Source organism: Ambystoma mexicanum, chromosome 3p (assembly GCF_040938575.1).
Source record: "Ambystoma mexicanum isolate Mex_15411 chromosome 3p, UKY_AmexF1_1, whole genome shotgun sequence".
Lineage (NCBI taxonomy): Eukaryota > Metazoa > Chordata > Amphibia > Caudata > Ambystomatidae > Ambystoma > Ambystoma mexicanum.
This window is the reverse complement of record NC_090925.1, coordinates 137,036,459-137,061,743: the sequence shown is the minus strand read 5'-3', so window position 1 is coordinate 137,061,743 and position 25,285 is coordinate 137,036,459. Positions and strand designations below refer to the sequence as shown.

Genomic DNA, 25,285 nt, shown 5'->3' with positions numbered 1-25,285 from the left:
CATCCAACTTTGCTCATAAAAAAAGATGATTGCAAACCTATCTAAATACATGATATATGTCATTTATAACGCGGCTGTACACAAGTGTTTCTAGGTGTGACAAACGATTTTACTAGGCCTTGTGTCAGTCAGATCGTCATTCAGATCTTGTGTTCCTGAAAGCACTATATTCTACAAGGCATTCAAATAAGATGTGTAGTGTTTGAGCTTTCGGTGAGCATGTTGGTCACTTTGACTGATGTGAGGATGTGGGCATCCGCCAAAGGGCCCTGTGGGACCTCGACACACAATGCAGCATTTGTGTTGCATGTGGCGGCCTCGAAAAGTCGTCACTTGCTGCAGCGAATTTACAGTGAAGTTCTTCACTATTTTATGTGAAAAGAAAATCACTTTACTTATATCGACTTTGACATTTTTGTTGTTTGGGGACAAAAAACTGTTTACAAAATCAGTTCTTGGCCAGAAGGCACTTGGCAGGCAATGGATGTCTGCACTTTGGGGTTTAGGCCTCTTCGAGATGCTCTGCATGTTTACAGTTTAGCCCGAGTGTTGTACAATAGTCCAGGATGTTGTGTTGGACGTCTGCTTACATTCACAGTAATGTGGGAATATGGGCGTATAGACACTGATATTAACGCTACATATCCATGATCCATTCTTGTATGAAATGTATATCATATTAAAGTGATATCTAACCATATTTTTGTTAGTGTGCTGATGAACAATGCTATGTGATGCCACTTCCTGTTTTGTCAAGGGGTGAAAGGTCATGTGGCATCAAGTCATGTGATGTCACTTGGGGGCAGGATCAACTTACAACACTTCTTGAGATGTCATCAGAGGTTAAGGGTCATGTGATGTCACATCCGCTACGCCTACCATTTTGGTGAAATGACGTCCCTGTTTACACTGCCAAAATACACTTTGGACAGTTCCATGAATCAGGGTTTGTGTCGGCAGTGAAAAGTCACTTTGCACCTTTCAAAAAATGCCATGAATCAGGCTAGGGAGTTTGCTCGAACTCAAAGTTGGTACATTTACCTCTACAGCAAGTGCATTAGCCGTATTTTCTATCAACTGAATTTCAGTCACATCTAGCTCATTAGACACTCCTATTGGCATACCCCAGATCAGTCTCCCAATGGGGCCCATTTTTATCAATGATTGTATTATAGTGTAACCATCTATGATTACAGGGTGAGTTAGCCAGCACTATGGTATGAGGAAAAATATCATTTTCGAACATCAGGGTATGACCCCCACCCCTTTTCACTGGTGAAATGGCAATACTCGGTCCGCGGATGTTCTATGCCATAATACTCAATGGTCATGGTCTGTGTTGTGGAATTACCGGCAATAAATCCCCCAAACCACCCCCACTCCTGACCCTCTGAATATTTTTCAAGGATGTCCTTCTCTCACATCACCGTTAGACCATGGATTCCAGTTGTTATCTTCAGCCCACCTCCAATTTTCGTTTCCGCCTTCCTAACCATTTAAGCAGCCTTATCATTTGAGATATTACCTGAAAGTGGTCGACAAAGATTTTGTGTTTGAACATCAGTGTCACATAGTGTATCTGGGGTCGCTTCGGAACTCACTAAAAGTTACAAAAGTAATCCAAAAAGGAGCGTACACCATTCAAGAAGTAACACAATTTATTCTGGGCCCAGGCGCAGCTGAGAAAGGGAAAGCAGAATTCACACAGACAGCAGAACAGTACTGCATGAAAGGCGCTGTACAAGTAACTGCCCTAAGGACACATCTTTTATAGTAATGCAAGCTAATTAGCATCTAAACATTTTGCAACTTTAGGTTATTCCTCCTAGCGCAACTAATTGGTGGGGCTATGTTATTCCCTTACAGAACCACATACGTTACACATCAATGATTGGATCCTGCAAAATTCACCCAACTACCCACAACCACCATCATGACGTCACAGACCAAAATACATTTCCCACATCATTAGTGCCAAACATTGAGTCACAAGCTCATTAGCAGAACTTTCATAATCTGCCGCCAGTCAGCTCCATCCGTTTCCCATGAGAAATGTCATCCATCATGACACCAGTAGAGCCATGAACCATTGAAAAATAATCATTGTAATGTTGCATTCTAAGAACACTACGGACCTCTTCCCAGGCTTGAATGTACTAAGGGCAATTTGAAACAGCCATGGGACACTTGGAAACTGCCAGTAGGCCAGTTCTTCATTTAATAATTTGCCGAATTATAAAGTGTGTTCCTTGCACCGTAAGCTTTGCTCTATGACCTTGAATGTATGCAAGACTGCTCGCTTCTTGCCATATTATCCTGGGAACATGTACTTTTCCGTGTGCTACCAGCCTTTGCAGTTACTAAACTTGTTAATGAAAAAGGAGTTTTTCTTTTAGCCAAGAAGACATGCTCTGAGGCCTGTTTACAATGCCTCTTCCTTAATATTAACCAAAGCATACTTACCTTTTACCCACGCTAAACACCTATATTTTTATTAGTGCACTTTCTACCTATTTTGTGGACATTTGATGCATACTAATTATGGGCAGTCTCCAGCCTGGCGCCTAAATGTTCGTTATTATCCTTTTGGGTACCCACACTCTAATCACCCTACCCAGGTCAACTCCTTCTTATTCATACCCATCTAACAATTCCCTGTTAAGTACACACCCTGCCCTATCCTTAGCATCCCATCCAGAAAGCATCAAAATCATCAATATTTGCTGGTGGTATTGTAATCCGATCAATTTTATCACTATTATCATTTATATCAATGTTTGTTGTTAGTGTATGAGGAGCATTATTTGTTCTATTCGTCCCATCAACATTCAGGTGAATCATATAGCTTCCTCTCCCTTTGTTGGTAAAATGTCTCATAATGAGTTGGCCTGTGCAGAAGGCGATGAGCAGGCGGACCACCAAGGGGTCAGTCACTTTGAATACCCCTGCAAGCCAGGCAGGTGTCCAAGCAAAGAGGGTGGCATGCCAGTTGTTTGATTGCACTCCATTAGCTTAATTTGGCATCTTCTCATGGAGTGTCTGTATTTCACTAATTGCCTCACTCAGAGTTCCATTTGATGCTTCTCCATTGGGTACTACTATACAACAGTATTTTCCGATCTTGGAACAAACCTCTCCCTCCATAGCAGTGAGGAGGTCTAAAAACAATCTATTCTTTAGTGCCACCAGGCGTAGTTTCCTCAGTCTTCCTTTACATCATTTAGTCCTTTAGCATTTTAATTTGCAAGCTGCATTAGCTCGTATCTTGTGAGCTACAGCCACTTTGCATTTGCAGCAGCTTGCACTCCAGGAAATAGCAACAAAACAAAGAATGTAGCTGCCTTTTAAAACAACCTGTATTCCGTTGGAATTGCTGCCAGATTCTCTGCACTCTTCTCTGACAATTAGTTATTTTCTTTCTCCTATTCAGCGCTCCTGGCATTTTTGGGGCTCTGCTTTGCTCCACCACTTTTTCTTCCAGTATTTCAGACCGTTCCTTCAGAAAGGGCTCCATGTTGCTCTGGGGCACCACCAAAGCAGGGCTATGCAGTGTGACCGTCGAACATGCACCGCTCCAATTGGGAGGAAGCTGGGCATAGGCATTTGATCCATAGGCCCACCAAATATCCATGAGTTCCCTTCGTCAGCGTTGCACCGCGCATTAATCTTGCACAGCTGGTGTTAGTCCCCAGATATGTCGACCCACTGGACCCATTCGACCTGAAACACAAGGGAAATCATGTAATTATCTTGATGTATATCGGTTGATGTTTTTCACTTATCCAAGTCAATGCATGTACATAATTTCCCCTAATTGCCCTTTGGATGCTACATGTTGTGCAAATCCTACCAAACCTTCCGCCCGATGCTGCATTGTTTCCCCCTCCCATTTATCACCGTACCATATTGATCCCTGTATTCTCATCAATGGTATTGTATGGCACCATGGAATGCTTTGTCCCTTGTCATTTACACACTTTAGTTTTCTGTGTACTGTTATTATCTGCTCCCCCCTTTTTGGACCATCAATGCAATATTCTATTATCATTCTCTTAGTTTCTCTTTTTCTGGCTATTTCATTAAGTTGCACATACTTGTCTGCATAGACCTCTTCCCATTCATCCACTCACTGGACAGAGACATTTGTTCCTTGAATTAGACACCTTGTTTTGCAGAGGGATTGGTGCATTAGGCTGTCTTGTTGCCATATCAAATCAGTTGGAGACAGAGATCACCCTCTTTTCTTCCAAAGTTCCTTTACTTCTTGTGGAGCTTTTGGAGGGAATAACACAATTCCAAAAGGGAGTTATTATTATCAATCATAGTCGAGGAAGATTGCAGTATTACATTGGGCTCCTTTCATTCCACTTGCAATGTTACAGGGGCATGATTACAAGGGTCAGCAATAAAGCAAGCAGTCATTCTACCTCCACAGTTTTCCGCATCCGTGTATTCTTTTCCCTTTGGAGTAACAAGTTGCCTTTTTTTTCTTCTGGCATAAGGCTGAGTGCCTGCCTCCCTGGATCTGACTCTCACATTATATTTGCTTGTTTTTGCCTTTCCTCTCGAAGGCATGGCAAACAGAGCTTGTGCTAGGTCGATATAAAGAACGTAGCTCGCAGCTTATGTTGGTCGACTACACGTAAACTGAGAGCATGGTCAAGTCACCTACTTATGGTGTGCCAGCCATGAGTTTCCCGGGTCACACGTTTACCCTGCATCCTCTGACCAGCTGGACTGCAAAACTGCTCCACACTTGCTCCGCCCTTGCACACATGCGCAGATCCTGAGCTTTTTAAGCTGCCAGACACCAGTTGGATTGCCGAGTTGTCAACCCAAAGCAAATGATCCAGGTAAGATTAAAGCAATGCCTTCACCAGAGAGCTATGTTGGATGATGTTGTGAATGGGGTTCCCCCCACCACTGTAACCCCGGTGAAATGGGGTACCTCATTTTGTCCCAATAATGTAGCATTCTCCTGTATGTGCTTTTGTACTAGTGCCTACAGTATGCTCACTGCACCTTGAGTTCCTGCTAGTGTCCCCCCTTGGATTGGTGCTTGTCACTGTGTTGGCATTGTTGGTGGCTGCTGAGGCTGTAATTGCATCTATGGTATGTGTACTTGTTGCTGAGGTAACCCTTGCTTCTGCTGATTCTGTTGTGGTATCCCCTGCATTTGCTATGGTTGTGTATATACTTGTACGTATGGTGGTTGCTGCTGTATTTCTCCTTGCCTTGTTGCTTGTCGGCCGAATGGGCCATTCGGGCATAGTGCCCTATATTGCCACAAATGAAACACTGTCATGCAAATTGGGGCCCCATTCCCGTATAGCCATACCCCCTTGCCCCAGGAAAATATCCTCTACCTGGTTGGCACTGTCCAATGTATGTATTCCCTGTGTTCATGAATCCAGGATGCTGTTACATTTGGCTGCTGTGTTAATGGAGATATGATGTGATAAATCGTTTATAATGTGCCTGTACACAAGTGTTTCTAGGTGCAACAAGACAAGGAGACAAGACCAGCTTGGCCCTTAAGTACTCCATTGGTAAACTCTTGGCTGAAGATGATTTTCTATCCAGTCTTGCATGTCCAATGCATACTTCAAGCTCAACTCCTGCAAGGCCGAATTCCTACTCCTCACCAACTTGGGTCTTTCCTCTCATCTATCTCTCTCTCTACTTGTGGTGTTCCCCAGGTTCCTAAGCTCTCTCCCTGGCTCTTTAATCACTACCTGGCACCTCTGGCCCACCACACCTCTACCTTCTGCTCCAACTTTCAGTGCGATGCGGATGACACCCAGCTCTCCGTCAGGCTCCCCTCAGCCTCTTCTGCTGCTTCTCTCATACCTGACTGTCTCTGCAATTCAGGAATGGTAAGCCTCCAATGATCTCTGCCTTAGTGCCAGTAAGACTGACCTGCTCCCACCTTCCATCGCTCACTCTGGCTTGTGGCGTGGGGCTCTTTTGGGGTAGATGTGGATCCAGTAACTTTCACCTCCTTATTTAGGGATGTTCCTGTGTATTTGTTTTGTTTTGGTGTGGTTTGTCGGTGTTGTCCGTTTGGGATTTCTTTTTCTTCTCTTTGGTTGTTGTGGGATGTTTTGCAGTATGGCCGTGCAGAGTCTGTGGCTATTTTTGTGGGTGTATGTATTCACTTCCTTGTGTGGTCGTGTTTTTTCTGGTGCTTGGGGCATTTTGGAGTTGCACAGTCACTTGTGCGTGGGGCTGCGGGCTACAGCCAGGATTTTGGTTGCACGGTCTGCAGTGTGGTAGGGCTGTGGTTTACAGCCGGGACCTGGTTCTACAGTCGGAGGTGCATGGGGCTGTCATTTGTAGCTGGAATTTGGACTTTTGTCGGGTGTTGGGGCTGTCGGTTTCAGCTGGGTTGTCCGGTTATGGGGTGGTTGGTTATAGCCGGTGTTTTGGTCAAGTTTCATGCTTTTCCATGTTTGTTTGTTTATTTATTTATAGCGCGCGCCAGACCGGGGAGGTAACCGGGCGCGTGTTCAAGAATACTTTAAGCTTACATGTTGCAGTTACATACAGTTGCACATTCCAAGTAATTACAAGATATATTGATAGCAAGGGGGTGACAGTATTCATGGTTATATACAGTTGCACACAGTTACACATCCAGGTTACATGATGCATTGACAACAAAAGGATGGAAGGAAGGATGTGTGACTATCAACTTTCGGACGTCAAGCGTTGGGCCTGGACTTGTTTTGCTAGCCTCCTGGTGTGTATTTTCGACATTTGTCAGGTCTTCTGTGTCACCGGCTTACCACTAGTTTAGTTTAGTTTAATCAGGATGGTTGAAGGCCTAACTGACCCTACGCTAAGGTGGGATTTCCCTACGTGAACGAAACTAAGGAAAGTCTGAGTCATTAAGCCCAACTTAAAGGTCTGTCTGTGTCCTAAACCTATCCTTGCCCTTGTAACTAAAGCTAAACAATGTGTAGGGATGCTAACAATACATAAATGGTGATCAAAATAATGTTCTGAGCTTCTTCCAGCTCCTTCCATCTTTTTTCAGCTTCCATTGCCCAAGTTTTAGGCGATACAGTTCCACAGATACTCGGGGGGGTTTCCTAACCCCAAGTTCAAGGCAACACAGTTCCAAAGGAAATGGGTCTCGAGGGCTCTGTCCTCAAGACAGCATTAAAGTTCATCAAGTCTTTAGGGTTTCCTTCCAAAATACTTAAACTTCTTTCCGTACTTCAAAATACATTTCTTATAAATTCTCTCACACTCCGGTTTCTTAACAAGCAGGGGGTGCGTCCCAGCCCCTCTTGTTGGGTCAAGTGTTCCTCAGATTCACAAAACAAAGTTCCTTGGTTTTACAAGATTCACAAAACAAAGTTTCTCAGTTCCACACGATTCTCTTGAGGGTTCCCTGGTCTAGGTGCAGTTGTCAGACCACACGGTTCACTCAGTACAGGTTGTGCAATCAGGAACCCTAGGCTCTTTGGCCCATACAAGTTTTTCTGCATCTGCCCCTGAGTGAATGTTCACATTCACTTGACTTCTCCTTATCAGCCTCTTGACTTTATGTGAAGGTCTCACCCTCACTTGGCTTCTCCTTGTGGTTGCCACACTGTATTTGCACATAAAGTTCACTTTGTGGTGATTGCCATGCTTTCTCACAATCTTCCACTCCTGCTGTCTTGCATCTTCCTTTGCTTTCAGGCAGGCAGTACTTGCACTTCTCTTTCATTTGTCATCTTGGTCGCAGCTTTGCCCATTAAAGTTTCATTCAGTTTGGTATTCAATATTCGCTTTGCCGCTTAATTTTCACCCAACCCGTATCTTTGGGTCATTTCATTCATGGCATTCTGGCTTGCTCATTCGGCATTCACCTAGCTTCCCCCACAGCCCCCAGGAGCGCCCATTTGAGTGACTTTCTCCCTTCACTTACTGGTTCCTGGTGATCCCTCTGGGCAGCTGTGCTGTTCGGTCTCGGCTACGCCCGCTGTCTTTCCTTTAACCACGAGCCCCGCTCACTCTTCTGTTCTCGCCGGCAGCTCCGATTCGCTTCTGTGGAAGCTGGCGGCTGCTTCGTTTTCTTTTCTTCGCCCCCAGCTCCGGCTGCTCAATTCCGACCACAGAGTCTCCCAAACTTGTGGTTTTCTTCCAGCCCGCCTGCTGCTGGGCTCCACAGTTCCTTGGGAACGTTTGGTGGTGTCTTGGATTCTCTGCAGGACCCACCACGTCTGCCTCCTTTCAAACAGGACTACCTGCTTGTCTCTTGCACTCAGTATTCCCTGCTGCTACCTCGCACCTTGGATTCTCTGCTATTCTTTGTGTTGTTGGTTTCCTCCCTTCTCATACACCTGCAACCATTTAACAGGTTGCAGGTGTGAGTTCCCAATACGACTGCAATTAGAGGGACATGCCTGACCTTTAAAGTACTCTGCAGGCATCCTCCTCATCTCAGTACTAGAGTGGTGAAATGACTCACTTGTGTTTATGGCTCCTAGTCGCCTCTTCCTCATCTCATTACTCTAGTAGGGTGAATGACGGAAATTGAGGGGAGTTATTTTACAATTGCTCATAAAAGGTCAGGTTGGTTCTCATAAGGAGAAGCGGGATACCATGTCTTGCTTGTCTCACCCTTAAACCTTCTCTTCTTCATCCTCTTTCTGGTGTTTCTATACTGCCTTGTGTTTTCTTGGTCAGTGGGCCAGGGGTAGCAATACCCCTTAAGGGTGTCTGGGATTGAGGGTTCCTCCTGAAATGGAAATGAGTGGTGGTACATCTCACCTAAGGACGTCTCATTCCCACTCCCCAAGGACTCTACACCCAAGTGATCCTTCCTCGCTTGTCAACCCCCAGTGTCAGGATCCAAAAGAGATGGCCTTTCCCTGGCCACATGAGAAGAGGACCAAAGTGGAGTAGTTGTGAGGACGCCTTCATGTTTCTCACAGGGGGTTACATTTGCAGCTGAAGGGACTCAGTCTCAATAAAGTCTAGTTAGTTTTGGTTGTGGGGACCAGTGTTTTTCTGCTGTTTGTCTTTTATGTAGTGACCTCTGGTGGGGTTAGGAGCAGTGGGTTTAGGTGGGCTGCTGCTGGGCCAATGTTAGTATTCAAGGCCTATTGTTATTTAATTGCTGTCATGTTTATGTTGTGGCCTTTTGTTTAGGGTGCTGGGGTCCATGCAACATTTTTGCATCAGTGGGTGCGGGGGAGCATGGGGCATTTTTGTTTCATTTTGCATTTTTGTGGGTGCTTGCATCCTTACTTGGGATACGTGGGTGCGCGGTTTGCATTTTGGACACATGTTCTGGGACACATGCATACTGGTCTAATGTTATGGATTTAGGTTTATGTTTTCCTTTGGAGGTTGGACTTGGATTGGAGGACTTGCAGGTGCAGGGATCGTTTGGGGTAGATGTGGATCCAGCAACTTTGACCTCATTATTTAGGGATGTTCCTTTGGTTTTGTTTTGTTTTGGTGTGGTTTGTTGGTGTTGTCCATAGGGGGATTTATTTTTTTCTCTTTGGTTGCTGTGGGATGTTTTGCAGTATGGCCGGGCAGAGTCTGTGGCTATTTCTGTGGGTGTATGTATGCACTTCCTTGTGTGGTCGTGTTTTTTATGGTGTTTGGGGCATTTTGGAGTTGCACATTCTCTTGTGCGTGGGGCTGCGGGCTACAGCTGGGATTTTGGTTGCACCGTCTGCAGTGGGGTAGGGCTGTGGTTTACAGGCGGGAACTGGTTCTACAGTCGGAGGTGCATGGGCCTGTAATTTGTAGCTGGGATTTGGACTTTTGTCGGGTGCACGGGCTGTCGATTTCAGCTGGGTTGGATTATTGTCCGGTTATGGGGCTGTTGGTTGTAGCCGGGGTTTTGGTCAAGTTTCATGATTTTCCATGCGTGTGACTATTAACTTTCGGACGTCAAGCATTGGGCCTGGACTTGTGTTGCTCGCCTCCTGGTGTGTATTTCGACATTTGTCAGGTCTTGTGTCACCGGTTTACCACTAGTTTAGTTGGTGGAGTTATGTGGGTCCTCTTTTCTCCATTGTTTGGTTGTCGGTAGGGGGACGAGTGTTGTACAGCATGAGTGGAGGGAGTTTGGTGTTTCATGCTGTGTTCCTTTTGTAGCATCATGTTTTGTTTCCAGCTGCCATTTCATTTTATGGTTCTTCATGATTGCTGTCGCCATTGACGTCCAGCGTTTTGTCATTGGCGTTTCTGTTTTACTGTGAGGAGAAGGGTTTGGTGTACTTTCTTCAGGGTATGGAGTTTCACGTTGAGGTTGGGGAGTATGGATTTTCATTCTTTAAGTGGTGTATTTGGTTGAAGTACTGGAACTTGAGGAGTGGTTATTTTCTTCATGGCTTGGTAGCTGGTTGTGTTACATTGTTACCCCTAGGTCAGGGGCTGGTATGTTTGGTTTGCTTGGAGTTGGATTCTTCTGTTTGGCTTGCATGCTGGCCACATGTTTGCCTGGTAGTGGAATGGATGGTCTGCTGGTGGAGGTGGGTCGTATAGTTTTCAATGTTCGTATTAATGTTTGCATCTGGGCAACGTGTTTACTTGTGTTCATACCATTGCGCATACGCACTAGGGAAAACCTACCATACTGATGTAATGCTGAAATGCATTGAAAACATAGGTTTTTGCCCAAAGATAAACTAAATCTGTGCAACATTGTACTTGCCTCAGTGCAACGTTCCTGTATTTGGGCCCCAGATTGCCTTCTCTTTCTGTGTGGCCCCAACTTCACTGCATAGCTCACAGCGACCCCATGGGGCCTGGTCTGTGATTCGTAAAACTGTGTAAATAAACATACAGCCAAAGATAAGAGAGGGGCATATATTTCAATAATCAGAATAAACACATTTGTTTGAGTCAGAGTTTGCCTTAATTAAATCGCAATTCTTTTGCGTTACTGTAACCTGTTGGAATCCTGAGTAGGTCTTGAGTTGGCAAAGACAGCTTAAGGGCAGTCTTGGCAGTGCCATGAACCCGAGAGAATTCAGGTTTTTATCTGGGCAATCCTGAACTTGAGGTGCCATGGTGAATCCCCCACAAGATCTAAGCAAGGGATAGCCTGCAGCAATGCCCTGTATTGACACGTCTTGCCTTGACTCTCACTGTGCACTGCATAGGGTGACTTTCTTGCAGAACTAAGCAGTCTCTTTCCTTCATTCACACTCTCTATGTGCCTTAAACAGAGATTTTACCAGAACCTTGTTCTTTCTCCTCTTTTTCAGAGCTACTCTCCGACCCCTACTCCATTACAGTCTCCCTCATCGCTGCTGTTCTGCTCCTGGGTGTCCTCATCTTAGGAGCCATAGTGTCTGGTAAGTCTTTGATTGTAAGGAAGTTATATCATGTTACTTTGCTTTCATACTGCACCACATCATCACTGTAGTGGTTTCAGAGCACCTAGGCTTGGCCATAGAGTCACATAGTGTGCAATCGCCAGCGGTAACCAGACCGTAGCCTGAAGACAGAAATAAATGAGCAGGGGAATGATAAAAGGATGGAAAGAGGGAAATAAATTCTACAAACTAAAGGAGGAAGAGAAACAGAGAATGAAGAATATTTTGTGATAACACAAGTGCATGCGAAGCCTGTTAGGTGGACCATAGTTCTATTTAAATAAAAAAAAATATTTTTGCAAATAACATGCTCAGCTTCAGATAATAAACATAGATTGTCATTTAATAGAGCAACAATACTAGGCCAGTTCGGTCAACATTGGATCAAGCAAAAAGAAGGAAGGACAAAAGATTAAAAAAGAAAGAGGCAGGGACACATCCAGTAGTAAGAAAACACATGGGGCAGGAAATCCTGAACAGGATACTCCAGCAAGAAGGGTCAGGAGTCTTTATTCTTTGGACCATAGTTCTAAAAGAAAGCAGGGTATGTCCTAAGTTTTGTGGTACATGGATTGTGTTCTTAAGGCAGAATTGGAGAAAAGAAAGTTAGTATACAATGTGATAAGTCGATGTATGATTGGCTTGAGACTGTTTGTAAGGCAAGTCCCAAATCGATAATAAAAACAATCAATTCAAAGAGCCAAAAAAGAATGTGCAAGATGAGAGAAAAACAACACAGCCCAGGATGAGAATGATCCAAAAGACATTCCACAGTATGATTAAAAATGGTTGGTTATATAGCAACTTACAGAAGAGAAATGACAACAAATGTTACTGATTAGTCACGGTTTTCTGGCTTTTGATCGGACATCGCCATTTACACTATAGGTGAATCCCTACACTACTGAGCGGTTTCTGCCAAAATGACTGAACCAAATGACCTAACCAACCAAAAGTCTGAAAGAAGGTATCACCAAATGTTCGACCTTCTAAAAGGTCGACCTTTCGTTGGGTAGGTCATTTTGATTTGGTTTAGGGCTGCAGGGGTCCCCCCCAACTCCTGCTTACTATACTGTGAGCGTGGGTTGCAGGGGCGTCCCCCGCAGCTGTCCCACAGTAAAAAAAAAAAAGAAAACAAAATAGGCTGCGGGGGCTGCAGGGGGGTCCCCCCGCAACACGCCACTAACTATACTATACAGTATAGTAAGTGGGGGTTGCGGGGGACACCCCCACAGCTGAACTAAAAAAAAAAAAGAAAAGGACCCTGCGGCGCCGGTTCCCGATCACGGAAGTGAAAGGGAACAGGTGTCGCAGGGACACAGCCGGACGAAATAGAAGGTAAGTAAGGGGCTTGGGGGTGGGGTGTTGGTGTGGGTACATCGGGAATGTTCAGGGGAGAAAAGATTGAAGAATATTTCAAACAAATAATCTTCGGTTGTTTCTCCTTCGAACATTTCCACCACGGGAAAACAACCCTAAATCTACCTAGCCCTATTGGCTTATTCTACCGTTGTGACCAGACCAAAATATGCATTTGTTAAGTGACTAGCATTGAGAGCATCTCCTTTCTCATGGTGCTGATTAAATAGGCAGACCTCCTTCCTCCTGGACCGACCCTCCCAGGTCTAGCTAGGCTCCTTTCTCTCCACCACCTCTCTCTCCACATGTGGTTTCCTCCAGGGCTCTATCCTCTCACCCTTCAACGTCTATCTGGCCCCTTTGGCCCACCTAATCTCCACATTCTCCTCTAACTTTAAGTGTTATGCTGATGACACCGAGCTCTCTTTCAGGCTACCCTTGGCCTCCTCCCCTTCTGTGCTCATTGATGATTGTCTATCCACTATTCAGGCATGGTACACTTCCAACAATCCCTGCCTTAATGCCAGTAAGACAGAGATTCTTCTCATTGGGACCCCTGATCCCGCTTTCCCTCTCTCACTCTGGCTGAGTTCCCTGGGCCCCCTCCCCTCACCCTCTCGTGAGGCAAAAAACCTTGGTGCCATATTCAATTCCACTCTCTCCTTTTCTCTTCACATCACAGACCTTGCCAAGAAGGCCCACTTCCAGCTGCACCTCCTCAGAACTATTCTCCCTTTCCTCCACTTCTCCCAGAAGCTCACTGTCTCCAGAGCTCTGGTTTTCTCTAGACTGAACTACTGCAGCAGACTTTTCCTTAACCTTCCTAATTCTGCTCTTCGCCCCCTTCAGCTAAGCCAGAACAGGACTGCGAGACTTATCCTTGGGCTCAAGCCCAGGGACTGCATCTATCCAGCCCTGAAATCTCTCCACTGGCTCCCGGTGGCTGCAAGGATAACATTCAAGACCCCCTGCATCATCCACAAGGCTTTCTGGGGCCTTGGACCCCACTACGTCCAACTCTCTCTGCCTAAATACCTTCCTTCTAGAGCCCTTCGCTCATCTACTTCTAACTCTCTGCGGGACAGACGCTTCTCCAAGCAGATATTGGGGAGTAGATCCCTCTCCTCCGCAGGTGCCTTCCTCTGGAATGGCCTCCCTGCCCCTCTCAGACTTGGGCCGAACCTCTGTAACTTCCGGAAGCTTCTCAAGACCTTCCTTTTCTCCTCTTCTTTCTTGCTTCCTCTCCCCTGCTAATCTATCTGCCTGCTCTCCTGAACTGGCAGATTGGTGCCCTAAGAGTCCTTACAGGGCACCAGTGACCCTGCTTGCCCACTCCTCCTGCACTGCCGCCTGGCCTACCTTGCACTGCTGGGCTGGGACTGCATCCGTGAAGTCCCTTGCCTTCCTCACACTTAACTCAGAACCCTGCTGCCCTGATTGCAATTCCCCCCGCACCCTCTACCCTGCACTTCTCGTTAACGCACTTGCACAGTCCGAATGTCACAAGGCCTGTTAGGATTGTTTGCCTTGTCTTTTCCTTCATTTCCCCCCCTCTTGTCTTGTTGCACCTGTATAGGCCCTTTATAAGTACCAAACCAATCAATCAATCAATTGTTCTCTTTTAAGTTTGTATCAGCTGAGCCTGACATTTTATTGACTGTTTCAGGAGGAGTATGCGTGAAGTGAGTGACTGAATAATTTTCAACCAATCCCTGTTTGAGATGTGGCTGTGTGACAATGAAATTATAACTTTTACATCCCCTTCCAATTGACCTAATCTGATGACACTGTTTTACCGTTCCCATCATTGTGAACTGTTCATCGCTGGTACAACTTTGCACCTCGTCATTGGAAACTTGCTTCTCCTTCCTTTCTCATGATTCCATTTGCCCTGCCTCTGACCATAAGAGCTGGGGGCTTAGCTGCTTGCAAACTTGATTCTCTTACACTGATATGAATATATGTATGCAGATTGCAATATTATAAATATGCCTTGTCACTAATATTGTGTCTTCACTGTGAGGGTCGTGCATAGTTTTCCATAAAAGTTACTGATACCTGATCAATTCTATTCTATGTGCAACGGTGGTTTTCTTGTGTTTTCTTACTTAGCAATTGCAACTCTGTCAGTGAGATTTTTTTCTACAGGGGCAATGGTATTCCTTGATCATTCTATGTTGCAGAGTGCATTCTTTACTGCTCATAGTTCAGTTCCTACCAACATGTGACCTTCATTATGATACATTTTGATGCACTTACTAGGAATGTAAGTTGTTATATATCTTTTAAACACTCAGCTAAACTGACGTATTTTGACCAATTTGTGTGCAGTGTCCTGTCCTCCAACTCTAGGGTCTGGTATTTCTATGTAACATTTTCATGACATCTCTACCGCAACTCGGGCCTGGGAACCTGTTCGTCCCCCTTGCCTCAACCAATCACTGTGCAGCATTCTGTCTTAATATTGAAAGTTACATCTTGGTATGTGTGCTCTTCGTTGCAAGGGCTTGGCTAATGCTTTCTACTGGGTGGTGAGGGGTTTCCATGCTTTGAAGATGGCTAACTGGGTCTTGAGGCCTACATGTGTTATTTGTTTGATTAGTGTTATGGGTTGCTATTGTTCACTATCATTATGAGTGCTCCTCAATGTTTCCGGGACTAGTGCTAAATGCTGCTGTATCCATTAAGGACACACGATTATGTTCAGATGGAAGGTATGTGCACTACAGCTCGCTGAAGCATGGCTAGTGGCATCTCGTTTAGCCTACATTGGGAAGTTTCTATGTGTGGGGCTGCTCTCTTTGTACTCTGTGCTTTCATACAATGACTTTTGAAGCTTGTATTTTCGTGCCTGTTTGGAGCGTAGGATGTATTCTCCAACATTACTGTACTCCCCAACATGTTTTTGGGCAATCCTAGAAGATTAGGTGCTTCAATTGACTGGAGAGTACCTTTAAATGTTAGCACGGGCGAGCACTATAATATAAATTATGGAATTGCCAAGCCTGAGGGCCAAGAGTTAACCATGTACAAAGGTGAATGTTGTAGGTTAACAAAGGATAGGGATTAAATAAATCATCTGTTTACATCCTGACACCTTTATAATGAGGTGAAAACATTACATAATTCCTCCTTTTCCTGTCCAAACAGAACCCATCCTGTTCCCTAAATTACAAATGGGGCTTTATTGTGCAATCTATGATCGGCAAGCGTATTTAGTTCATATTACCCGGGCAAATAATCTAATCCTCCCATAGCAACTGAAAGCAGACACATTTTCTTGACGCTGGGGAGGTCATTTAAAGATGAAGTGATAACCACTTTGTTTATGCTATTATGATTTCGTATGAAGTGTAAACATGTTCATAAAGTTTTTAAATAATCACTCTTCAAAAGAAAACCAAAGTCAGGCGACATGAAAAAGGTGTCAAACGCCACTAAATGTACATGCTTCGATAAAAAGTGATCATTCTCAGGTGGCCAAACAGTCAGGAAGCTATTTCTCCATTGTACAGCCGTCTTTAAGCATTTGAAAAATGAAGATTAAAAATGTTGTGAAAATGTTTATACTTTACAATAAAACATTATGATAGAATAAACAATAGAATAAACAAAGTGGCTATCACTTCATCTTTAAATGACCGCCCCAGGTACAGTGCTGTGAAGTGACATCAGTAACAGCTGAGCCCAGTACTGAAATCAGTTGCTTTGGGATAGATGGTCCTAACTTATTGTGCCCCCTCCAGCTTTCAGCTCAGCATCCCAGTAATATCTGTCAAAGTGCCACGATCCGAATTCAGTTCACATGCCAGCAATCCACTAACAGTCAAACACCTGGTACTTCTAATTGAACACGTAACAGGCAAAGATAATGTTACAGTACTAGTCATCTCTGCAAAAGCATTTGACAAGTTTCTTCAGTAATGCACAGTCTTGTGATGTTTAGATTATAGCCTGCTGAATGCCCACACCATCCCAACTGCTACAAGACCATGATGATGCCAGTTAGGCACTCTGCAATTGCCACACGACATAACAATGCAAACCACTAAATAAGCAATAAGTCAACAAAAAGTAATTCCAGGCCACAGAGAAAAACACACTGCAGCCTCCATAGCTCCAATCCTTTCCCCCACATCTAAGGCAACAAACCCACTCCACCTGCCAGTCAATGTCAGCCCTTTACTGATAAGTGGATAACCCCTCATGATACAGCCACTTTTGCAGCGTTCCACATGTAATATGCAACATTTACCCACTCTTGACTGACCAATAGATGTAGAGGTGCAGTTTTCTTAATCAGCAACACCACCTCATTCCTCTTGTGCTCCCCACTAAGACTGTCCAGCATAGGTCTTGTCGCAGACACATGAAATATTGCTTTATGATACTCTTGATTGCATGCATCTTGTGTGATCTATGAGGTGTAATGACAGCCCCAAGGAATTGAACAGAAAGGTCAGGTTGGACCTCTAATGTGAAATGCATTCTTCTTATGGAAAGGCACGCTGGCAGAGTGACAAGCCAGCCTTAAAACCTCAACACTGCCAATGTGGCTAGCAAATTCTACACATGTACTTCTGCAGTTGAAACAAGGAGTATGCGAAAGGTGATGCCCGATTGCAGAGAGGAATTGGAAAGGCACATTATGAATGGCAAAATTATCAGCAGCATTTAACTTGCATCTGCCACATTAAAGGCAGGTTGTAAACAAAAAGACATACACTTTCTGCTGGGGCCTTGCATGTGATGCAGCTGCTATAAAAACACATGGAGTTAAAATGTTTGCTTCGAATGAACATATGATGATAAAATCAACAGCAGGGTTTCACTTTCAGTTGCCCAATTGAAAAACAAATGTGGTGTGCAAGAGAAACTGATTCAAAATGACCTGGCATGTGCATTTCGCAGTGGCAAAGAAAGACAATGAGGAAAATGTTCAGCTGCCAAAATGAACATAATATGAGAAGGGCCTGAACAGCGATGGCGAGATGCAATTTATTAAAATAAAGAAAAAGGCTACACATGAAAAATACATGCCACCGATTGAATAGGCTATTTTCTTTCAGATGCAACATGGAAAGGCCTTATGTGCCCAGGAAAGACTTGACTAAGTTTCTATTCAGAACACTCAAGTGATCTTACCCCAACTACAGATCTGCTTGGCTCTCTATCTGAAAGTTAAATCTCTTTGAGGCCTTAGAAGGAGGAAATTTATGGAGTTGCTATGCGACTAGATCAACAAGAGAATCAGCCCTGGAAGATTTCAACTGCTAAAAATAAAAAAAACTTTTAGATTTGAAATGTGGTGTGGTCAAGATTTGAATGACAAATGACAAATTACATAACTGCCTCATGATGTTCCGAGAGCAAAGGTGAGTCATGTGGCCTGAAAAATAAGAATCTCTCCTATAGACCCTGACTGGCAGGATTGGTTAATGACTACTTGCAGGCTCAAATCGACATTCGAGCAGCTGACTGGAACAGATGCTTCAGCTTCCAAGCAACTTAAATTGAGAAATTAAACTTAGGAGTAGAATGTAAATATGTGGCCATAGGTTTATGTTAGGAATTACATTTTGCCCATGAACATTTGAACCGTGATACTTTCCGAATTGGGACACATGTCATTTTAAACTTCTCCCACAGTGGTTGTGTTTTCACAACTATCATCCAAATCCGAGTTTTAGAACTTAAGTTACAACCTACAATGTGTTTCTAGCTTTCTCAAAAATGTTCTGAATCCAAAAGTTGGAGAGCTGTTGGCTTATTAAATTAGATATCTCAGTAGAACATTTCACATTCATAACTATTATAATTTTTGCATTAATTGTGAAAAACCAATATATAGCAGACACAGAAATGCTTTTCATAAGTCCAACATGATAAGGGGAACACACAACTATGTAAGAAGTTATGTTTATTTGTAAAACTCAAAAGTGTTTGTCACTTAGGACTTTTTCAGTGCAAAATTAGAAGTATAAAAAAATGTCATGTAGGTGGGTGGATGAATCATAGAACTCTCAGGGCCTATTGGCAGGGAGGGTTGAACCTTGGGGAGGAGTGAACCATAAAGGGACCAATGAAAATTCAGTGCTAATAAGTTAACACCGCCTGACCTTAATATTTGTGTGTGGAACTTAGGGGGTTAACAAGTGGCATCACAAGCCAGAAGGGGAGAACTGTCACACATATGAGCATCGTGTTGGCACCTACTTCTCATGCATGCTGGCGGCATGTTCATAATGGAGATTGCACTATTGCCCGCAGCCCCGAAGCCTGGTTGGGTACCCTGCAGGATTCTGCCCGCAGCCAATTCGCCATCTTGTTTCACGCACGGTCACGCTGGGGCCTGTAGCAGTAAAAACCGGCACGTTCCATGGCCTTACATGTGCTCAACAGCACCATCATGTTGCCGGTTTTGACACTCCACCATCTGTTGACATGGACACCATCACGCCTCCACAAGCCTCGTATGTACCTGCCTGCCAGTATTTAAGAGAACGCTGCATGGATAGCTGTGTGCCTCAACGCTCCACAGTACATCCTTTGTTCTGGGTCTGTTTGTGCCCTTTTTTCTGTGCTATTCTGGCTCCTCTTGTCTGCTGGTTCCTGCTATTCTGGATCCTTTTGTCTCTTGGTTCCTGCTGTTTTGCCGTCAGTATTCATGGACTTTTCCTTAATATATTTGGGCTTCTTGTCCAGCTGATTTCAATAGTTGGGGCTCCTTCCTCCATCTCTGGCCCCTTCCTATTTTTTTCTATTTCTTTGATTTCCAAATTCAGCCTGACTCCTTGGATCCCAGTAACATCTGCACCCTTTAAATACCATCTTTCCCTCCCAGTTCAGTGCTTGCCCTGCCCTTTCACCACGTTCATTCTGGGAGGTGAGTCTGTGGTGATAGAGGTTTGGTTCCGCTATCTCTCATGTTAGATTTCATGGAAGGAGTTAGTGCTAGACACTTAGCATTCGGTTGTGTTCATCCTGAAGAATCCCAGAGACAACATACTACCAAGAGACACTCAAGATACACAGCAAAGAAGTCCTATGCCTGAAACCACCAGGACTACACGTACCTCACGCTCATGTGACGTTGAGCTTGACAAAGGACAGGACTTGTCTAAAACCACCTGAGTGAATCCTGACCCTACTGCCTAATACTACCTGAGTTGGAAAGGACTAAAGATTGCTGCAGGATTATTGTACCTAGTAGACAGGAACTGGGAAAGCCTAAACGCTGAATGGTGGCTATCTTTGACTGAAGTGCCTGACCAGACCCCTGTGCTTCCCGAAAAGAGGAGCCCTGCTGACTTTGCTGAGCATCAAACCCAGAGAAATACAATGCAATTAACTTAATCATCTAAACAAATCCAAGCATGTGTGGACCCTGCTTGCCTTAATATTTTCCCCTTAACAGTAGGTGAGGGGCAAACTGTATAGACCCTTAGCATATTGTACTGAATTTTAATATGATTAACTCCCATATAGAGGGTACTCGGGGAGTTCGAAACGTCAACCCTTTCTCCTAGCGGTAAGTAAAGTATAGTCATTTAAAGTAATTAGGTATTCCTATTTTGCTTGTCAACCTCAGACCTCGCTAAATGGAAAGGGGTGTCATTATCCAAAAACAAAATTCTTAGCTGTCCTCACTCCCCAGACCTGGCCTTTAAACAGAGGGATACTGCATATGACTGAAACCTGAGTGTTTGGTGCTGGGGAGAGAAGAGCTTTGCCAATTGAAACCAAGTGTAATTCTGCATTGGAAAATGCAGATTCTCTCCTGAGCGTGAGTAACTGACCCTGATAGAAGAAAGATTTTACATTGTTTTGGAGGGTGAAGTAGGATGGAAGGTTCTATCAATCAAAATTATTCTCAAAAGTCTGTGTTATTTCAAAACTGCTAGCATTTTTAAGTGTGCAGGGAAACTAAATGTACAAAGCACTGCATGTGTGAATGTTCTTTTGAAAACAGAAACTGTTGAAGTTGTTTTAAATATAAACCTTATCAAGAAATGCTTATGCTCATGCTCCAGTAATGTGCCAAGGTATTATTTAATTTTGATCTAAAAGGGGTTTGTGGGACCAGAGGATTGAACTGTTTATTTGGTCTGTGTTCAATGTAACTGAGACAAAAAGGAAAACGTGTTTTTGGTATTGAATCTCTTTTTTCTGCCACAGAGAAGGTGATGTGTGTAACCCTTTGGTGAAAATATTCCTTATACTTATCTAAATAAACATATTTTCGTTCTATACCCGGGCCTGGTTCTTGGCTCATTGTTGGCACAGGGGGAGGGATCTACGTGAATCTATATGAGACATTGGTAGGGCTAGTTTGAATTAAATGAATGATTTGTTGTGTGTCAGCTTGATTGTGGCGCGGGGGGGGGGATGAGCAACAATGCCCTTTGGGGAACTTGGCAGTATCACTTAGCGCTTCTGTGGTGGTGTGGACATCCTGTGAGTGTTTTGGAAAGTTAGCAAATTTGACTTTTCTTACTGCTTTGCAGACAGGCAGCTGGAACTGCAGGAAGACTGTTGCACAATAGTGTTGGATGGTGGGTAGTTTGTGTTCTCCCGGTATGGCATGTAGTGGGTGCTATGTGGGTGGGAGCTCCTCCTCTATCATGTTGATAGGATTTCATATGCAGGCCATGTAGAAAACTAACGGTCTGTGCTAGTGGAACCTTATGCTCCATTGTTCACTCCATCTGGTTTCTAAAAGTATCAATGTACATCCTTGTAGTGCTGCATTCGTGCTGACATACATTTCCTTTTGTAAGTTTGTCTGGGATTTATAGAGTGGGAACATATCTGGGAAGCAACAGAGTGCCGTATATAGGGGGTGCACCCACGGGATCACATGTAGGGTGCATGTGTAGCTGAGGTAACAGGAATGGGCAGAGGGAGCAGGGTAGTGGGGCGCTCCAGAGGGGGAGAAGTTGACTTCATTGGGTGATCCACCATTGGTGTGAGATTATTTAAAGAGTAGCATCTTCAGGTCTTTACTGAAGTGTAGGATAGAAGGGGCAGTCCTATCCGCATTAGTACCTTATTCCAGAGATGCCAAGGGCCTGAATTCCACTTAGTTCCATCTTTCCAGTTCTTTTTTCCAGTCTAGCAATATCTTGTTTTCTGGTGGTGCATTGGCATCTTGATCTGGTAAGCTTCTTGGCCAGGTTGAGTGGTATTTTGGTTATGACTGCTATGGAGGTGATTCAGGCTGTCTTGAACATGATGACTGCTTGAAGGGTTAGCCTGTGTGGCTTCTAATGGATGGCGATGTGAGGGTCACATTCTATTAGTCCTGAAGTGGCTCTGCAAGTGGCTGTTAGGCTGTGGAACACTGTGGATCTCTCCTGTTACGTCGCTGGAAACATTGTTGCCGGTACATCATGTTCACACTACAAGGATATCTTTGACTACCACCACTTGTGGACACAAACAGACTACCTAATATAATTACACGTGTTACTGTATAATTATTGGACCTAACCACGTATATTTCATATATTTTTTTAGGACACGCCCACTTCGTCATAAATTTGAGCCGCCGCGCACTCCTGCGCGCGCGCTCCTGAAGTGGCTCTGCAAGTGGCTGGTAGGCTGCTTTGCAAGTGCAAGTACAACGCTGCCTAGCCAACTGCTGTATTACTTTTTCCCCGTGATATTATTGCTTTTAATGCTATGACTGCATTTGTAGGACCTGAAGGCACGATTTATCTGTCATTGGATGTAGCAGTCTTGGGGTGATTTTACAGTATTTATTAAATCTTTCCTTGACCTTTCACTTGTCAGTTTGATTGTATTATTGCCGGTTTTATCTGTTGCTGAAAGTTTTAATATTAGTCGTTTTTAATATTTTTACTTGTCTGTTGCTCCCACTATTGCTGCTCCCACAACTGTGCCTCAATTGTGTTGCGAGCGTGGTGATATGCTTCTTGGCCCTCGTGCCTTCTATTTTGTGTCTATGATTAGCCACATGAGTGGCTTTACTCAGTAACCACTGTGACAGTAACACACTGTGCAGCTGCTTTCTATTGTGTGTGCATTTCGCACCTACATTGCTACGCTTTCTTATTGATGTGTGATCTAGTGCCCTATCCCAGGATATCTATAGTTTGCTAGCTTGTGTTGTGTGCAATATCGTTGCAGAGGTATGGACGCTTTTGATAAAGAAATGGCTATGCATAAAAATCTGCGCAATAGGCGTGTATGTGTACCTAAGATTATCACTCGTCCTAAAAAGGGTGCTGTTCTTGGTAATCTTAGTAATCCTATTACTGATTACTTTTTAAAGACCCCCACTCCTATCTTAATGGCATCTCATCTGCCTATTGACAAGGATCTTCGTCTTATTGCATCGGAGGATCTGGTCTTAGACTTAACAAATGATCTTGGTTGGGTAAGCGGTAAGCTTCTGTCTGATGTATTTTGTGACAATCCTAATACGCATTGCATTGAACCATCCGTGGCCAAGGAGTCTCATGATAATGTCATGCCTAGTGTTACCCTAAGTCAACTTGATCCTAAAGTGGCTGACTTTGTGCCAGTCACTGCAAGCATTACTCCTTAACCAACTGCAATGCCTGAGACCACATGTATCAGTGGACTATTAGTTAATGGTAGTACTAATGCCATGGTCCACAAGGAGAAAAACAATCATGGAAAAAGCTCAATTGACATATCTATTTCTGAACTGGATGAACTAGAAATCGAGTATATGGGAAATGATCCTGAAATATCTCTAACTGAGATTGTTCCCACCCCACTATTTTTTACTCCCCCTACCAAGATGCCATTGGGTCCCGACACATCTATTGCCCCTAACTGTAAACCCGTACTGAAGAATGAGAGTGGTTTTGATGTTGGTATTCCATCTATATTTTGTTTCAATACTATCAAACCAACCCAGGAGAATGTATGTCCCTCCCAAAATGTAATCACTGATTATGGTGAGGGTTCACGTATAAATGATGTTGATTCAAGTATGAACTCCGATGAAATGTTTAATGCCCTAGAAAATTTGCTTACTATGTTACTCCAGAAATGTGCACATTTAGAAACTAAAATCGATGTTGAGTCACTATTAATTCATACGTCTTTGAAAGACTACCATTGTAATGTGTGTGCAAGTAAGCGAAATACTTCTTCCACTTTACCCCCGCCTCTAGCTATAACAAAGACAAATCTAAAGGGTAAGGGTGAGTTTGTTGTGAAGAAGACTGCTTTGGCCAAAAAGAAATCGAGTACTGTCTATCAGGCTATTATGTATAGTAAGCGGACCACAAAAAAGCAGAAATACCTACTCCCAGGACCAAATGATGCCTCTGCGAATGCCATCCCTGGGGTCGAGTCCGAGGTACCTGCTGATGTTGTAGTTGCTAACATTAGTGATCCAGTGATCACTCCATCTCGAAATAATGAGTTGATCTCCAATAATATTCTGATTGGCCCTAAATCTAACTGTGTGATGGTAGAATCCTCAATGTCTTCAATTGTAGAAATTGCGTCATTAACAAATACAACTAAGGCAGCAGGTGTTCCTAATATGCCTGCAGTATCTACTCAATCTACTTTGCCAGACACTTGGGTACTTAATAATAATGCCAATACCTCTTCCTCTAATGCTAACACCAGCAATGGGGTGAACTGCACAGGAATGCTATCGGTGTTACAAATTCAGCAAGTCCACAACGAAAAGTGTTCTCCCCCTCTGAATCGTGCTGCTGTATTGAGTTTATTTAATACCATTGTTCCCCTGAGGGTAATTACATCTGGTGATATTCATTTGGTTGACCAGCTTTAGCTTCATAACAAATATATTACTAATGTGTCTTTTGAGCCTGAAGCTACGCTCAACTATGTTATGGGATACGAAGTCGAGCTATTACGTCTTGGCTATGCCGTCTTTAAAGTGTTGATACCTTCTAAAAAATTACGCCAAAGTACTAAAGCTCAGAAGTCTAGTAACACTAATCCAAGTAGTCCTAGCTCGCACACCAAACCCAGCACTACACTTGTGAATCAGCTGCCCATATATGACATCAATACTGTGGCAAGTAATAATGATGCCATTCCTGAAGGTTATTGGCAATGGTTGCCTTTGAGTTTCAAATCCCATTTTGCTGGAACTCGTCAATGACCAAATTCGAAGCAGTTGCTTTACTCCAGGAATACTCGTGGGCACTTGCATTTGTTTCAGGATGATGGTTTGATTGAAAGTATGTCTCTCTTTAATATTATTGCACTCCAGGAAACATGGTTAACAGCGGAAATACAGATTGATGATAGATATACTGTCCACCAAATTGCGACAAAGGGCTCTCTTGCTCGTCCGAAAGGTGGCTTGCTGATTTCTGTTCAAACACCATGGTCTATTATCAAACTCTCATTATCCACTGAGTATATACTAGTGGCCAAATTAACATGGATGTCGACCGTCCTAATCATTATCAACATTAATGATCCTCCTAATCTGGCTAAAACTGCAATTAATATTGAGACGTTGAAAATGTGCTGAAACTGTTCAACCATCGCTACCCTATATTCCTCTTAGGTGATTTGAATGCGAAAATTTGCGCTTACTGTCA

The 25,285-nt window shown here is 43.8% G+C and overlaps 1 protein-coding gene across 1 annotated transcript in view; it reads left to right on the top strand.

Annotated features, from left to right (window-relative positions):
• Window positions 1-25,285, top strand: part of LOC138580166 (killer cell lectin-like receptor subfamily B member 1A) — a 162,955-nt gene that overhangs the window by 42,053 nt on the left and 95,617 nt on the right. Inside the window, exon 2 of the mRNA XM_069650496.1 lies at window positions 11,226-11,315. Within this exon, the coding sequence (XP_069506597.1) occupies window positions 11,226-11,315 (90 nt within the window). The remainder of the gene's footprint in view (window positions 1-11,225; window positions 11,316-25,285) is intronic.